General features: G+C 40.2%; 1 protein-coding gene across 5 annotated transcripts in view; it reads left to right on the top strand.

The window, feature by feature from the left end:
* Positions 1–16,886, top strand: part of Arhgap29 (Rho GTPase activating protein 29) — a 67,244-nt gene extending 50,358 nt beyond the window's left edge. For 4 of the 5 annotated variants that reach the window (XM_085677766.2, XM_048456710.3, XM_048456711.3 and 1 more), the window contains 11 exons: positions 2,515–2,675; positions 3,197–3,336; positions 3,540–3,644; positions 4,759–4,857; positions 5,920–6,059; positions 6,668–6,856; positions 6,961–7,098; positions 8,921–9,153; positions 10,320–10,650; positions 11,164–11,275; positions 14,846–16,886. In XM_085677766.2, coding sequence (XP_085533892.2) covers positions 2,515–2,675; positions 3,197–3,336; positions 3,540–3,644; positions 4,759–4,857; positions 5,920–6,059; positions 6,668–6,856; positions 6,961–7,098; positions 8,921–9,153; positions 10,320–10,650; positions 11,164–11,275; positions 14,846–15,735 — 2,538 coding nt within the window. In that variant the 3' untranslated portion in view covers positions 15,736–16,886. The remainder of the gene's footprint in view (positions 1–2,514; positions 2,676–3,196; positions 3,337–3,539; positions 3,645–4,758; positions 4,858–5,919; positions 6,060–6,667; positions 6,857–6,960; positions 7,099–8,920; positions 9,154–10,319; positions 10,651–11,163; positions 11,276–14,845) is intronic. The other variant, XM_048456712.3, reaches the window with a different exon arrangement.
* Positions 16,887–18,259: the final 1,373 nt, after the last annotated feature.

Here is an 18,259-nt window from a genome sequence, read left to right as displayed (position 1 = left end):
CTTTAAACACAGTTCATCTGTCTTAAAGGAGTGATCACTGCAGGGTTTTAGATATATTCAGTTCCTGTAACTGCCATCACTGCTCCAGGTTTGTGCCCCAGGGATTATAGGAGTGCAGCAGGAGAAGATGGAACAGAGAAAACAGGTCTTTCTTCCTACTTTTGAATTACATTTCCTGCCCCTTGGCTGTTCTGGTCCACAGGGGCCCTCTCTCGAAGCTCTGTGTATCCATACCTGATCCATACTGGTGGGAATCAGCGCAAGCTGGAAAAAAGAATGAGTGGGAAAGCAAGGAATGCACCTAAAATTGTCATCTATTCCCATATCTTTAGATAGGTGGTATTAGTATGGATTCTCAACAGGACTTTTCAGTGGGTTCCATCTCAGTGAGAAATTTTTAAAACGTTTTCAGCTCTTAAAGTTGTAAGCCATTTTTTAAATCAAATTTTGATTATTAGCTTGCAAGTTTATAAAATAAAATATTTATAAAATGCCCTTCCCCTCAAAGCATATCTGATAATAGCTGTGATTGAGTACATATCTGTCTGTATATTAAGATATCTAGCTACGTGAACGTACCTAGTTCTCAGAAGGCCGTAGTAGGTAAGCATAGTTTTAGCTCATTTTACTGATGTAGAAGCAGAAGTTTAGACATTCTTTCTTCCCAGTGCATGGTCTTCGGACCCATCACCATGCTGCTGTTCTTGTAGCCTATAAATAATGTAGAGGTTTGGGTTTTGAACCAGACTTGGGAATCGGAATCTGCATTTGAACAAAATCTCTCAAATGATCCATTGAACTTGACTTTTTCAAATTTCTGGGACAGAGAAATTATAACTAATTTGATCACTGTCTCTCACCCATATATATTACTCTTTGGATCAGGCAAGTTCAACTTACCATTAGCGTAAGGCTGCCCTAATATAGCTAGTCATTGGATTAAACTGTACCAAATCAACGCTGAATTTTCTTTGTTAATTGAAGAGTTAAAGCACAAACTCTTCTTTCAAATACGACTTTTGCTCACTGACATCCTTAGAGAAATGTGTTATCCACTCGGAAAGGACTGTGGGAATGAGTTCCTCCTGTCATCTGATAGACCCTGAGTGGTGAAGAAAAAGCACAAGAGTCTTTTTGAAACAACATTAATCAAACTTTGGCATTTTTTATGTTGTTTTCTTTAAGTATATTCACCACAGAGAATCCAGAGTGGCTTTTTAAGGACTAAATGAGTCCACGCTTTGCTTAGCTGGCTTCCTTCAGACTCCATGGTTGAACTGACTACTACCATTCTTGCCCTTGTGTCCAACAGAAGCTCTGCTTCCTCGAGTGTGCTTTAGATCACTGACTTTTTGTCTGCTCTGGAACACAAGTGTATCCCACCCACTGTCCACCCTTTGGTTTGAGTTGGCCTTCTCCTTGGAGCTATGTCCTGGCTCTCCTCACATGGCCATGTTTCACGTGTCAGCTCTTCAACCTTCCCTAACCTACATACATGCTGATACTCCATGGGTTAGCAGTAGCTGCTTTTTAATTTGTCATTGGTGTATTTGGGGGTTGTGTGTATTTGTGTGTATGTATGAGGAGAGATGGTCATGCCATAGCATTTGAGTGGAGAGCAGAGAACAACTTTCTGGAGTCAGGTTCTTCCCTCCTCCTTTACATGGGTTCCAGGACTTGAACTCCGGTCACCAGGCTTGTGTGGGTAAGTGCTTTTACCAGCTGAGCCATCTCACCGGCACAAGTTGACATTTTTATATAACGTTTGTAGCATTCTTTACTACCACAAAGTATTTTAGGAACCACCCTTAGGATCATACATACATGGATGAGTATCCCATCGATTTGCTATAATATACTAACGTATAGTGTGTGTTTGAAGTTAGTTAATATTAAACTCAGATATTTTATGAATTCTGGCATATTATGTGAGCTTTATAACCACTGTTGTAGTCATTACTGTAAGTAGTAGGAATTGACAGTTGTCTAAACTTAGTAGACTAATGTATCCACCCAGCTAATTAGGAGACTGAGACAGAAATATCTAACATTATAGGCCAGCATGGGCAACATAACAAGACCTCATGTCAAAGAAAAGAACTTTTAAAAAGGAAAGAACGAAAATAGTCGAAATAATGCTGCTTATGAGTGAAAGATCCCCCACCCATGTGTTTATCATTTTGGAGTTTAGACAATTGTGGTTCAACCATCAAAGTACAGAGTTAGGGATCCTCAGACACATCATGCCCTAAAGCTCTTAACTAGCAAGGATAGGGTTGTAATTTAAAGCCCATTTTGTTGGAACTGATCGCGATTAGCTGTTAGATTAAAGCTGCTGTTTGATTTCCGTTCTAAGTTGTGCACGCCACAGTCAGCATAGCGTGCTGGTAGTGATACTTAGCGTGGTGTGTGTCAGATGCACGACCTGTGTACTGGCGTGTGGTTTACGGAAATGTGTTTACATAGCATTTTGTATCTCATGAGTTATGTCTGTCTGTCTGTCTTTGACTGCAGGTAACAGTTAACCTCTTCCATATGCAGCAGCTACAGGCTGCGTCCCTTGCCAGCAGCTTACAGTCTCTCTGTGACACTGCCAAACTCTATGACCCGGGTCAGGAGTACAGTGAATTCGTGAAAGCCACAAGCTCGAGTGAGCTAGAAGAAAAGGTTGATGGGTAAGAATTTATGTATAGGTGAAATGGTATCAAGAGAGAAAACGTTTGCTGAGTTCCTAGGTTTGTAAGGAATTGTCTTTTCTTACACTGATATATAACTTTAATTTTTTTGATACTTTCATATTATTTTGTAGTTTCTTAACACATTTAAGGAGTAGATGTACCATACTTGAGAATGAAGCTTTCCATTTTCACACAGACTTCACTCTGAGTCTTAAAAATCCTTTGGGCAGAACAAATGATGACCTACATATTTTGAATATAAAAACTTAACCTACATTTTCCACTAATGTTAGATTAGAGAAGTTCAATCATAACATTGACTATTATTTTATTACACCTCTTTCCTATTTCAGCTGTTATAAGTCCACATTATGTAAAGGCTTTATTCACGTCTTTAAAAGAAGCTGAACTATATAATAGTCATTCATATTTAGTAAGCTTGCTTATTCTATTCATCAAATTAATAAGTTTTCTTAATAGACTATTAGTGCTGAGCTTTATTTACTTTTTCCCCATAGGAATGTAAATAAAAAAATAAGCAGTAGTCCCCAGACACCTGGATACGGACCTGCTGGCTCTCTAGAGGATGTGGCGCGCCTGCCTGACAGTTGCAGTAAGCTGGAAGAGGACAGGTGCTCCAGCAGTGCCGACATGACAGGTGCGCTTCCTACAGTAGGGCGCTCAGATGCGGTTCCTAATTTGAGCTCCGGAATTAGGCTACTGTTAGATCATTTACAGTGCTAACCACTGTGCTGTCTCCAAAGTCCATAATTAGCCATCATTATTCTTTTTACATAATGTCATTATTTCACCTTATGAAATCTACCCATAGACAAGTTTTTAACTATTCTTTCTTCATAGGTCCTTCTTTCATAAGATCATGGAAGTTCGGGATGTTCAGTGACTCTGAGAGCACTGGAGGGAGCAGTGAATCTAGATCTCTGGATTCAGAGTCTATAAGTCCAGGTATATACATATTTAAGTCTAACTGAAAATTCAGTGAAAGATTGAAATTGTCCATTTGGAATATTTTTAATGAGCATATTTTTAGGATGATCTATCTCTGACTTAAGAAAATATATATACATATGTGTAATTTAAAGAAAAATGATGAAGCCTTTATATGGAATCATCACCTAGCCCAGCAAGTCGTACATGAGAAGCCCCACTGCTACACATGTATAAGTAACATACATACGTATATACATACACATATATGTATATATGTGCACATGTATGTTGTGTGTGTGTGTGTGTGTATGTATCACCTCCAATCCCACCAGAATAAATCATTCTATAACTAGTTTAAATGTTTATGGTGACATATTTTGTGAACTTCACCCTCTTTTGGATGCTATAAAAATAAAATCCTTCCCTTACTTTTGATTTGGTATTGGGGATTGGACTTGAAACCTCTTGCATATACACTAAGCCTGTTTTTTTCATTTTTTGTTTTTTGAGACAGTCTCACCAAGCTACCCAGGCAGGCCTTGAATTTATTCTATAGTCCAGGCAAGCTTTGAGTCCTGTATTCTTCCTTCTTCAATCTCCCAAGTAGCTGGGATTACAGCCTATATATATAGCGCCACTAAGTCTGGCAGACTTCCTTCACCCATGTTGATGTGAATAGCTATCTCCATGCTGATACCGTGTAATAACTTAGTAACAAAAGATGATTAAAATATGAGTAGAAGATGTTGCCTGCCTTTGCTATGCCTGTATCCTCAAGTACTTACTGTCAGAACTGGGTAGGTAGTAAGGTCTCATAAGACTATGTAATCTTTTCATTTTTCGAAACAGGATTTCTCTGTGTAGCACCAGGCTGGCCTTAAACTCACAAAGATCTACATGCCTCTGCCTCCGGAGTGCTGGGATTAAAGGTATGCACCACCACCACCCAGCCTTTTTGTTTGTTTGTTTGTTCTTTTAATTAGATTCTCTTACATTCTTTTTGTTGTCAGGAATGGATAATGTTACCTAGATTTTGAGAGTAGTAGAAAAAAATGTGTAATTCCAAGATTGTTATCATTACTTATTTTCACTGTTCTTCAATGTAATGGTATCCACAATTTTCTTTTAGGAGACTTTCATCGGAAACTTCCACGCACTCCGTCCAGTGGAACCATGTCTTCTGCTGATGATCTAGATGAACGAGAGCCACCATCCCCTTCAGAAGCTGGTATTATATCCATCTCTATTAGAGCCCCCTAAACCAATTGAATTTAGTGGCAATGCATCATACTAGATCATTACTTTGTTATATGTATCTTATATATAGCTGCATGTTTGTTTATAAGTATGCATTGATACTTAATGACTTAATGACCTGAGTTTTTGAATAGACGATTGAAGTATTGTCCACAAGAATAAGGAGTAAAGCTTCTAGATCTCAAACATACCGGCAGTGTGTTGGATAACAGTTTGTATATGGTGTTCTCTCATGAGTTCAACATGGTGACTTTCTGTTAAAAGGGTGGCAGTGCATGAAAAATTCTGGAAAAGCTCAGTCTTAATAGTGCAGGGGCTATGGGCAAACAATTCAGTGGGAAAACTTTTCTGTACTATGCACGAAACCCGGACTTCTAGCCCGGATACTGCAAAGCAACCATTAGAGTAGTAAAGGAATGTCAGGTAAATGAGCCTGACGAGGGCAGGAAAGCTGTGGGCGCTAAAGACATAGAAGTCAGTGACTTAATGACTGAGTTAAACTCATAGAAATTAGGTTTTGTGTCTTTGGTACATTCGTATGTCTGTCTTTGGGGGCAGGATTTCCCAAATTAATAAGAATCTGGCTTCTACTATGGTTTAAAAATATACCTAACTAGTATTAATCTGTAATTTTATAAGGCTAGTTCTGTCTTTAATGCACATACTGCTGACTTGCTGGCTTCATGTTACTAGCTCTTTTGAAGTAGTAATTGAGTTTTCTTAGGAATATAATGCCACCCATAAACACACTTTCCTGCTCTGTACAGAACACTGTCATAAAAGCATAAACTTGCTCATCCTGAGAACATCGTGTCATGGTATCTTAGAATTAGCTCACTGGTTTGTCGGTGACTGTACAGCTAAACCATTTGATGAAAGTGTGTGGTTTTATCTATAAGTTGGATGATTTTGATATTAGAAACCCCAGATAATAGTTTTTTTGTAGCATGTAGATAACTGAAAAGTCTAAGCATTACTCAGAACAAATAAGTTTTTTCATCTTTTCATTCCCATGTACTGTTTCTGTTACAAGGACCCAATTCCCTTGGAGCATTTAAGAAAACATTGATGTCAAAGGCAGCTCTCACGCACAAGTTTCGCAAGTTGAGATCCCCCACAAAATGTCGGGATTGTGAAGGCATCGTAATGTTCCCAGGTGTTGAATGTGAAGAGGTGAGATCTGTTTGGAATTGCATTGATCCTCTCACTTGTTTAGTTGGTGGATTTACCACTTTTTTTGATTAGAATATAAAATGATAGATTTTGTTGTGGCATCTTCATACGTTTGCATCATTCAATAGTATTGTTTTATTTCACTATATACATTGCATTTTTGTTAGGATTTTATTTATTAGGTTCTTTTACAAATACATTTTTTTTTACTTTATGTATATTGCTGGTTTTCCTGCATGTATGTCTGTGCACTAAATGTGTGCAAGCCTTTGGAGGCCAGAGAAGGATGTCAGATACCCTGGGACTGGAGTTAAGATGATTGATTGTGAGCCATCCTGTGGGTGCTGTGAGTTGAATGTCAGCGTCCGGAAGAGCAGTCAGTGCTTTTAACTGTTGTGCCATCTCTTCACTCCTACAAATATAACTTTGATAAGTTGTACTGTAGTGTATTTTTGTTTTGTATTTTGTTTGGTAGTTAGAGCTATTCTAACTAACATTACCAATAATGCACTCTAAACTTTTTCAATTATGTTACCAATCTATAGTTTGCTAAATTGTGAATAGTTTGAAGGTGAGCTAATGAGTTTTAAACTGTTATCTTCTTGTAGTGTCTTCTTGTATGTCACCGAAAGTGTTTGGAGAATTTAGTCATCATTTGTGGTCATCAAAAGCTTCAGGGGAAAATGCACATATTTGGAGCAGAATTTATACAAGTTGCAAAAAAAGAACCAGATGGCATCCCTTTCGTACTAAAAATATGTGCCTCAGAAATTGAAAATAGAGCCTTGTGTCTCCAGGTACCTCTTAAAATTTAAAAAAAAAATGAAGTAGACACATTAAGTATGTTTAGATGTCTACAGTGGCCATGTGAACTAAAGCAGAATTTGTTTCTCTATTCAAGGGAATTTACCGTGTTTGTGGAAACAAAATAAAAACTGAAAAACTGTGCCAAGCTTTGGAAAATGGAATGCACTTAGTAGACATTTCAGAATTCAGTTCACATGACATCTGTGATGTCTTGAAATTATACCTACGACAGGTAAAGTTATTATAATCCATCATCATATTGAAACAGTAAACATGATATGTATTTTGTTTTTCAGTTCATAACCTTTGTACACATGTATTTTCATTGACATAGACCATACTGATGTATAGGTCATAGCACAAATAAGTCAGATATACAATTAACAATAGTAATAACAAAACACTGATTTCTCATCTCAGTATACGAACATAGAATATTACTCTACCTTACAAAAGACCTCCATGTGTCTTTTCCAGTTCTAGCCTCCTGACTCCACATGGAAGCTCTTCCCTAACCATTTAGGGAATAAACGTTTTCCTGGACCTAAAGAAGTAAATAACGTGAAATGTTTGTACTAAGTTTTAGGAACTTGACTTTGAAAGCATAGTTTAGCTTTGTAAGGGAAGGCCAGTGTGGAATCTGTTTCATGAATATTCAGTGCACAGAGCAGTGTTTGAATCATAGTTTAGTTTTGTCTTCCCTGATGTTTCAAAATAGCTATTTTAGATAATCAGTGGGGAAAAAAACCTTTAAGTACATATTTGGGTCAAGAAGCAAAGCTATCCTGTAAGCTGAGTACTAGAAAACTAACAGAAATATGGTCAGGAAGTAGGCCATTCTCTGCTCTCTTTTTCTGTGCTTAGTATTGGATCTGCAATTGGGAGCCTGCTACAAAGAAAACATATCTATGGGGTAAAATAAGTGGCCTCAAGCAGAAGCTTATGGAGAGTTATGGGTATTTGGCACAGTGCTGTGAACCAGGTACAAAAACTGCTTGGACCAAGCCCATCTGGCATTCTGTTCTCTGGTGAAACTGAAGAGATAGTGGCAAAGAGAGCAGTGCTTTCTCTCTCACTCAGCAGTGAGTGTATCCTCAACCTATCAGTCTGTGGAGTTCTGTTCCATCTGCATCCTTTTGTCCATTTACAAAAGATACAGCTGCTATCTTGAGATTTCTTTTTGTGAAGAAAATACCCCACATTTTTGTTTCTCTTTTCCCTGTTTTGCTCATGTCTGTTCTTGTGATGTAAATGGAACGACAGTGTAGATAGTAAATGTCTTCACTTTGCAGGTCAAACTTTGCTTTGGGTGCTTTTGGCAGCCTGTGCTGGCTCTGGGGTCTGCTCCCCTGTCTCTGCTCATTCTCCCGCTTTTGCTGTCCCGCAGTACTTTGTAGAAGATCCCCTGGGCTCCATCTCTTCCCACTGTTGTAACTTCTCTATCTCTAAGATCCCTCTTTAATCTCTGCGAACTCGCATGGTCTGTTCCTTCTGATTCATGTGGCTTCATCTGTGAATTATAGTAGATTAGTTTTAATAAATCAGTGCTGACTTTGGGATAGTAATGAATATATATAGACATAGGTTAGCATTTTAAATCCCTTGTGGAACCTTCAGGTTTAGAGTTTCATCGTCTGTGAATTAATGTCTTAACTCACGACAATGATTTCAGATTATCTTGATAGGTCATATCTGTAGTAGCATATACATTTAATATTTTTTAATGTGTGTGGATGTTTTGCCTGCATGTATGTCTATATCACATGTATGCCCAAGGAGGCCGGATAAGCCCAGTTAGATCCTCTGACTGGAGTTACAGATGGTCATGAATAACTGTGTGAGAACTGGGCATGGAACCCAGGTCCTCTAGAAAAGCAGCCAGTGCTCTTAACCACTGAGCCATCTCTTCAGCCCCAAAACACATGGTTAAAGGCCTGCTTTAAATCTTGTTAACCTAAAAGAACATGATAAATCATTGGTTAGCTATAAGTAATAGTTAACATTCTAGCAGGAGAAAAAACAACAATATTCATAATGTAATTTTATTCTTTCAGCTCCCAGAACCATTTATTTTATTCAGATTATACAAAGAATTTATAGACCTTGCAAAAGAGATACAACATGTAAATGAAGAACAAGAAGCAAAAAAGGATAGCCCCGAAGACAGAAAACACCCACATGTGTGTATAGAAATCAATCGAATTCTTCTGAGGAGCAAAGACCTACTGAGACAGTTGCCAGCATCAAATTTTAATAGTCTTCATTATCTCATAGTACATCTTAAGCGGTAAGAGTTTTATATAAGTAGAACCTCGTTTAGTGGGTAGTTTTTTTTGTTGAATAAAATGTAGCAACTTTTACCATTTTTAATGCTATATTTTAAGTATACTCATGTAGTTTTTAAATGAATTTCATTTTTATAACATGTTAGAGGAAAGGGAGTGAGTGTTCATTCAGGCAGCCAACTTCATCCTCAGATCCCTGCTGTGTGCCTGCCTCTAATTGGAGAAATGGGATGGAAGCAGGATTTCTGTTATCTGTAGGCTTACAGCCCTGCATACACACACGGTACAGCATGATTTGTTCAATAAGCATGCAAAGGAAGGTGGGGTAAGTCAGAGGAAGCAGCCCTCAAGTAAGGCTTAAAGAACTCAGTAGTGACTCAGTTGTCCAAGAATGCTCAGAAGAGCATTCCAGGCAGAGGATAACAGACACAGATAGGTGGGAGCCGTTTGTACTTAGGAAATAAAGTAATGTGGTTAGGCCTCACTACAGAATGCATAGGGGGAACTGATAAGATCTTGCATACCTAACAGTGGGGTGTGCCATCTTGCTTCTGTACCACTAAAGATTTTTGAACCAGGAATTTTACACGATCGGATTTGTCTGTAAAATCTTTCTAGGAGGAATAAGGAGAATGGCTGGAGTGGAGCCCTTAACTCAGGGTCTTGTCTCCATGAGTGTCATAGAAACAGGGTGATAAGAGCTGAAAGGAAACGTAATGTGAGAGTGACTGTATAATACGGAGGCAGTGGAGGGAGTCATCTAGGCTTGAAAAATAGCCTTGTTATAAGAAATTGACAGTAATATTCTGTCACCACTATAAAGACCTGGAAGCATATACAGAAGTAATCTTTAAGATCCCTTCTTTATCTGCAGGGAAACAGCAGTAATTCCTTTTACTCGGTTTTTATCCTAAAACAAAAATGCTAAGCCATATTTGGCATGTGGTCAATATTTTAATCAAGTAAATGTGTATTTTTCTTAGACCTCTCTCACAACTTGACCCTTGACCCTTCCCTAGGCTTTTGTAGCTTGTGTGTGTTCAAGCAGTCAACATGGTCCCTTGGGTACCTCCTGTGTACCAAGCTCTCGCTAGAGAAACAGGATGGAGACAGGGTTTCCATCTGCTCTTTCCAAGTCTCATAAAGTTTTATGTGTTGTGCTTTGCAGGGTGGTAGATCATGCAGAAGAAAACAAGATGAATTCTAAGAACTTGGGGGTGATATTTGGACCAAGTCTCATTAGGCCAAGGCCCACAACTGCTCCGGTCACCATCTCTTCTCTTGCTGAGTACTCTAACCAGGCGCGGTTAGTAGAGTTCCTCATTACTCACTCACAGAAGATCTTCGATGGGTCCCTCCAGCCTCAAGATGTTGCTGTATCAAATACAGGAGCTATTGCACCTCATATTGATCAAGGGTATCTTCCAAGACCTCTGTTGTCACCAGATGAAAGAGACTCAGATCATTCTATGAAGCCACTATTTTTTTCTTCAAAGGAAGTAAGTTATTTCTTTTTAAAATAAATTGTGTGTGTGTGTGTGTGTGTGTGTGTGTGTGTGTGTCCAAGGATGCACACAAACAAAAAGACAGGCTTGTGAATGGTGTGGCACTAGGGTAGAAGCCAGAGGACAACCCTGGGGAGTTGATTTTCACCATCCACCAGTGTTGAGTCAGGGTCTGTCTGGTTTCTGCTACTGTGCTGTATGATCTAAGTTAACTGGCTCGCAAGCTTCTGAGCAGTTCCTGGTCTCTGCCTCTGACCTCACTGTAAATGCATTAGGATCTCAGACAGGCCTCCACATCCAGTCTTTTACATTGGCTCTAGAGGGTCACACTGGTTGTCAGGCTTGGGTGAACAGTACATTTTCCTGTTAAGCCAAAGTTTTAACTGTTACAGAATTGCGTTAGAACTGTATGGTGTTAGTAAATTATGTCAGTAAATTAATGGTCTTTGAACTGTTTCTTTTGAAATATGCTTTGCTTCTACAAGTGTGAACATTCTCTTCCATTAGCAGGATTTTCATACTGCAGACTGTGAGAACAAAACTTTTGAATTAGCTCCATCATTTGAAGACTCAGAACGCAAGCAAAATGCACTGGGAAAATCTGATGCTTTTCTTGTTGGTGAGTAGCCATATGAAAAGAAGCTGGGTACGAAATTAAAACTTTACAAATAAATTATTATTAAAAGCCAAGGTGAGTGCCCCAGGTTCAATCCCCAGTACTGCAGAAACCAGCACAAGCCAAGGAAAGTCCAAACTTCCACATTTTATTAAGAAAGTCTATACCAGCCACTGAGAAAATTACCTTTTAGTGTACCTTACATACTTCTATTTTTTTCCATTTGTATGTGTGATATGTGTGTGTGAGCATCCATATTTTTCATATATGTGGGCACATGCATATGGATGTCCAGGGTTGGTGTTGTGAATCTCCTTTGATTACTCTTCTACCTTCTTTATTAAGGCAGTGTCTCCTAATCAAACCCAGTGCTTGCTGATGGGGCTAGTCCTGGTAGCCAGCTTGCTCTGGTGATCGCCTGTCTCTACCTTCTGAGGCTGGAGTCATAGGCAAGCTGCCAGCCATCCCCAACATTAACATGGGTTCTAGGAAAGCATACCCTGGTCCTCATTGTGGGTGGGACTAGTGATTTAACTATTGAGTCATTTCCCAGCCCTTACATTTATAAAAGATACTTTAGAGATCCTAAGTGGTTTTGTGCTCCTGCTAAAATTCTGTTTTTGTTTGACTTCTGCTTCTTGTTCATTTAAGTCAAGGCAGAAGATCTTAAGCAGCATGCAAATGGAGAGCTTGTTTTGTAATGTGGTTCAAGGCATTGCCGAGTCAAAGCAGAGTCCTGAAAGTGGGGCTGGAAAGACGGCTCAGTGGTTTAGAGCACTGGCTAGAGTTGCTCTTTTGGAGACTTACGTTTAATTCCCAGCACCTAATGGTGACTTAAAAATCATCTGTAACTTCATTTTCAGAGGATCTGATGTCCTCTTCTGGCCTTCACTGGCCCCAGGCATTCGTGTGTTGCACATATGTACACGCATGAAACACTCACACACATGAAATAAATCTTTTTTTAAAAAAAGATTTTTTTAATTTTTAACAAAAGTTCTAAAAATAGAAGTTTATACTACAAAACTACAAGCGTTTTTTCGTGTGCTTTTCTTGTGGGCTCCCTTTAGCACTCTGCACACCTGTGTGTACACCCTTTGTTTCCTTGATATGATCTCTCCATCAGCAGTTTTCCTCTGATTTTGTTGAATGGTAGCTGTCACACTGATGGAAATGCTTATATTTTTACTGTAATTCTGTAATCCAGTTTGGCAGAAAGGTCAGATGTGATGTGTAATCAAATATCAGGGAGCAGAACCTGCTTGACTTTTGTACTTGACGCCCTGCATCCGCTGTGCCCATAATACCTGAGAACAACTGGAAGGCAGGGAAGCTGAGAGGGCCGCGTGCCTCAGTGGGAAGGTGTGCTGGAGTAGAGCCTTCACGTCATGGTGAAGAAGCAGAGGGAGGAAGCAGTACAGAAAGGGTCAGGGTAATATATAGTCCCCAAGGACGTGTCACTTGTGACCTGCATCCTCCAACTGCACCTCACCTGCTGTAACAGCTTCCCAGTAGCCATTATAATATGAATCCAGCAAGAGATTAATACCAGACCAGCAAGTTGGTTCATCGGGTAAAGGCATTTGCCACACAAGTCAGGTGACCTGAGTTCAAAAGAACCCGTCTCCACAGAGTTGTCCTCTGGTCACCATAGGCTTACCATGCACATACACACAATCATCTCTTAAAGAGATCAATCCATTTAATGGGTTAGTGTAGTGTGAATCCATGAGAGTCTAGGAGAGCTTCCAAAGGATGTATTTAGATGTAAACTAGGGGTAAACACGCAATGATACAGTTCAGCTTAGCCGCTGCCACAGTTGTTCTGCCCAAGGGGAGCGAGCACCAGCAGCAAGCTGCCTTCCCCTTAGCCTGTCGGCTATCATGTAACAGACAAGACCACGCCCTAGAGCCCCAAGTCATTGGCTAACCGGATTGAAATCTCATGGCAGGTTAGAGCCAGCGTGGCCCTAATTATCACTGGGAACATTACTGTAGTCACCCCAGAGGTCTGCTGTTCAACCCAGTAAGTTGACAGTTAAGATTAATATCGCATTCCATTGCTCAGATTTGATCTTCATAGCAATCTGTACTGGAAAGTAGATGGCGTTGGTCTCACTCATAGCTCACAGTCTGAGAGAGAAAAATGATACCAAAAGTCATATGTTTAATGAATTATTCAGATCGGATTTGAATCTAACTCTGATTTATAAATCTAACCTATTTTTTTTCATGCCCTATGAAATTAGGTTCCCAGTTAGGAATAATAATAAACAAATAATTTGAAGATATTATTTAGTGTTCATTGTATACAAGAAAGTTCTAGGTACTTGTTAGACCATTTAGATCACATAACAACTTAGATGCATTCTTATGTGACGAGTGAAGCCAGGTAGAGACAGTGCGTGACCTGTCCAGTGAAGATCAGGACCAAGAACTGACCAGGCAGACTTAGAGCCTACACTACGTTCTGTTATGCTAGCAACTCTTCTTGCAGAAATGAAGGAATGCGCGTGCTTTGGTTCTTGCAGGCCACTGCAGTGAGTAAGGTCCCTTAGCATATTCTATAAATGTGGGGAAGAACCCAGGGAAGAAAGATCATCTGGGTGCTGGAGAGATGGCTCATTGGAAAGAGTGACTTCTGAGTTGCCTGCATTCCATTTCCAGTTCCCACATCAGGCTGCTTAGAGCTGCACAGAGCTTCAGCTCCAGCTCCAGAGGGATTCAGCACCTAGTCTGAGAGCACCCGTGCACGTGTGCACACAGACAAACATCATTCATCTTTTTCACAAATAAAAAGGTCACCAGTCCAAGGTGAACAGAGGTCAGATGAGATGATGACCGTCAGTGATGCTGGTGGTCACTGTAACCATGTCCAACCTGTCCAGGAATGTGGGGAAATACCTGGTCACAGGGTCACAGCCAGCTGCTCCTTCAGAGTCAGAACAGTATCATTTGCTGTGTCTTAGCATCAAAGAGATGGGGACCCTGGGCAGTACCTTTGCAAGAATTGAAAAGGACAGAATACGGGGATCTAAGCACTTGGGGTGAGAAAGTGTGGCCTTGAGACCACCTGTGATTCAATGACAGTGTTTTCATCCTTAGTTTGACCTACTGGATGTTACAGTTTATTATCTGAGAACTGTGGAATAAATACAGCTAAAGACAGACCAGGTGGGGTGTCTTGAGATCTTGGGATTCAGGGCATGCCTGCATTTGGTTGGGCTAAGGTGGTATAATTTTTCTGAGTTAACTCACCAGTATCTGCCTGTTGAATCTTTTGACCTAGAAAGTACTCGTTCATGGGGAGCGCATTAAAACAAATTACTAGACAAGTAGTTTTTGTTTTTGTTCTGCTTTAAACTAATTGCAAGTGCTTTAATGGCTGTTTTTTAAAACTTAAAATTATAAATGAACTTTAAAATTCAAACTGTGTCTTTAAAGAACTGCTAGGTCTTCTGTGTAGTCAAGTGAGAGTACCATGCTGGACATTTAAATGACTTTTGTTATCTAATGTCTTCTGTCTTGCGCAGACTCTAATGCTAATAGTCAGTGTGCCACTCTCTTTTCCAGACAACAGAGTACATTTGCCTTTTGACCGAGAGCTTGAGTCAGCATCCCAAAAGATGGAAGGTGTTTGTAAAAGCCCCAAGCTACTTCTTCTGAAATCTGATAAGGCAGCAAACAGTGTGCAGAGACACACTCCAAGGACCAAGATGAGACCTGTAAGTTTGCCTGTAGATCGGCTGCTGCTTCTTGCAAGTTCTCCTACTGAGAAGAGCAGCAGGAATATAGGAAATGGCGAGTCAGACAGATTTGGCAAGAATCCTGCCTTTGAAGGACTTCATAGAAAAGACAACTCAAACACTAGTAGCTCCAAAGTTAATGGCTTTGACCAGCAAAGTGTACAGAAATCCTGGGATAAGCAATATGAACGGAACAGTTTTACTGCCAAGACTACGATGATTGTGCCCAGTACACACTCAGAGAAGGGGTTGACAGCAAACGTTGGGAGTAGTGAGGACCGTTCCAGTAGTGCCGCACAGGCCAGTAACCTGCAGGGAGAACCACCCAAGTCAGCACGGGACACATCAGAGCGGAGGGCCTCGGACTCCTGCCCTGTCGCTGCTGTCAGAGCACCCAGAACGCTGCAGCCCCAGCACTGGACAACATTTTACAAACCGCCTAATCCCACCCTCAGTGTCAGGGGGACTGAGGAGAAAACAGCAGTGCCCTCGGCAGCTGTGCCTCCTGCCACCCTGCATGTTCCCCAAAGTCCTGTGGTGAAGTCAGACCCAGACGCGAGGGTCCTGTCGACTTGCTCTGTGCAGCCAAGTGGTCAACCTAAAGAGAACTCTGAGGAGCCTGGGCTGTCTGAGGGGACTCCAACCTGCCAGAGACCACGGCTAAAACGAATGCAGCAGTTTGAAGACCTTGAAGATGAAATTCCACAGTTTGTGTAGGGTTGTCAGAACTCAGATACCCTGTTTTGTTTTGTTTGCAAGAGGAATGTCTGGACAGGGCCCTTTGTATAGGATTGCCAGAGCTGTGTGTGAGTGGTTGTGTTGTTTGTCGGTCATGTGGGACGGGAGAGCAACCTGACAAGACTGCATTTATGCCTCGCTTGATGATCTTTGAAGCTGTAAAGAAAATGCGTGGATTCGTGGTTTTTAGAGTTGATTTTCCCCATAAAATGATCCATTTAAATTCATCCTTAATATATGGTAGCTTTTAGCAGGGGTGCAGCTGAGGAAAATGAGCTTTATTGTGCAGAGTGAGGTCAAGTGCATATTTATAAAGTCCTTCTGAAACTTGTTCCTGGAAGATGTCATGTGCTGTGATTTCCCCACAGTTTCCTAGGACGTCTTTAACCATTTGTGCTTCTGAGTTGTATGTAAGCTTTTATTTTTCAATTGGAAATTCACCTTTTAATATTTACATAATGGCCAAAGGATTTGCCAATCTGTATTTAATTATATTTTAATTGCCAATTTTTACATGTGGTTTAACTGTACCCAAAAAATGCACTTAAACCTGAACTATATAGTTCCGTTACCTTTTATTTGGCTTTAGATGTTTTAATACATTTGGTAAGGGTTTGAGGGTTTTGTTTTATCTTTTAGTTTTGTCTATATAAACTTTTGTTTTTTAACAGTTCTGAACTTTAAATATTTTGTATAGTGGTCCAGAAAAGATGCTATTTTCAAAAGTTTTTAAATTCAGTACATTTCCTCTTTTTATTGCCCAGGTTTTGTTTAAACTGTTCCTTTTATAAGAAATGTTTTGACTTATGAATCATTTTGTATACTTTTTCTACCTGACTTTCAACCATTGAAAATGTATAGTTCATTCAAGAGAGTGAAGAGTTATTTAAGTTGATCCCCAGAGTTTAGAAATTTGAGAGATGTAGATGATCAGATCCGTGTCTTAAAAAAACAAAACCCTTGTTTTCCGAACCTGTACATTACTGTTACCTTCTGTGTCGTCGTTTTGTCTAAAATAGGATGTAAAAGGGACAAACAAATACAGTAGCCTTTTGTATGTGTGACTTATATGCTTTTGTATGACCTTGTTATATTTGATAAATATATGTACATATTCACTTGTTAAATTATTTGAGGTTCTCATGGCTTGTCTGACACTGCTCTGCCTAAGCTGTGCTCTTGGCTGTAATCAACCATTGACCTAGGGTCATGCATCCCTTCACTACAGCGTGGGGTGTTTGTAGCAGGTTATGTTGGCATCTCTGTCTTTCAGAGCTGGGGGGATAGTAACCAGCTTTTTCACAGTCAACTTTGTTTTTATTCTTACCACACACCCTATTGCTGTGAAAACCTAAAATGAGTCAGCCAGCATTTATTGAGCCCCTTCTGTATCCGCAGATTTACAAAGTTTCAATAAGTTTTCATCCCAACCTATATGTGCAGGTGAGCGTGTTATTCCCCTCCACTGACGGCAGTAGACACTCAGGTGACACACTTCCAGGTTCCACAGGTTCACGGCAGAGTTAGACCTAAAACAAAAGGATTCTCTGATTTTGATGGTTGGTGCTCTTAGCGACTGCGATAGTAGTCAGTATTATCAGAGAGTATTTAACTATAACAGATACTCCTCTAAAAATTCTTACTGTGAACTACACCTCAAGATGACTGTGTGAATCATTTTTACATGTGTGACTCAGGAAGGAGCAGTAAGCATGTTCATTCTGTTACGCTGGTGTGCATAGCTGGCCGTCTCCACAACCTCACCATCCCACTCTAAGACTGGTAAAGTGTACTTTTAATTCCAGTTCGAGTGTCTGGGGACAACGCAGTCAGTGAGTCTCCTCACGTGAAGCTGCCTCTGTTCCCCACTTTGCCAGTGGTTCTGCAGATCTCTCTTCCATTAGGGCTTCCTGACTCTGGCCCAGCTTATTCTGTTTTCCTGGGAGAAGTAAGCAGAAATGCACGCGCTGTGCCTGCCACCCAGTAGCGGCAGCCACCCCCTGGGAGTAATTTTATGACATCCGGAAATGGACATGAGCAGGGGGAAGGAGCAGAAGCTAGGAGTCCTGAAAAGGAGCTTCCAGACCTCCAGAAAGCTTTATGGCAAGCAGTTATGAAAAATTGATCATACTTCCCTAAACAGACTTAACAGGACTTGTGATTATTTTAAATAACTTTGCTCTATTATAGGCAGGCTAATTCTTTTACTGTGGAGATTTGCCTAGTGATCTCACAAGCAGAATGACTTGCACCTCACTATTTACGGCTGTCGTTGTGTCGTGGCATCGACATAGCTACATCTCTTCACTTTAACTGCCGTGTATTTTTAAGTAAGTTATGGCTCATGTAATTGTTTTTTCCCTTTCCTGAAGATAGGAAGTAATTTTGCGTGCTGGTGTTCTTGGTGCAATGTGTTGGTTCAGACCACAGTCTGCAGAGTTCTCACAGTCGGTACACAGAAGTCAGTTTCCCTGTGAATCAGCAATTAACAGAAATGAAAGCT

Source organism: Myodes glareolus, chromosome 17 (genome assembly GCF_982192425.1).
Source record: "Myodes glareolus chromosome 17, mMyoGla1.1, whole genome shotgun sequence".
In the NCBI taxonomy this organism is placed as follows: domain Eukaryota; kingdom Metazoa; phylum Chordata; class Mammalia; order Rodentia; family Cricetidae; genus Myodes; species Myodes glareolus.
The sequence above is the reverse complement of the archived record's forward strand: the minus strand, read 5'-3'. Positions and strand labels throughout refer to the sequence as shown.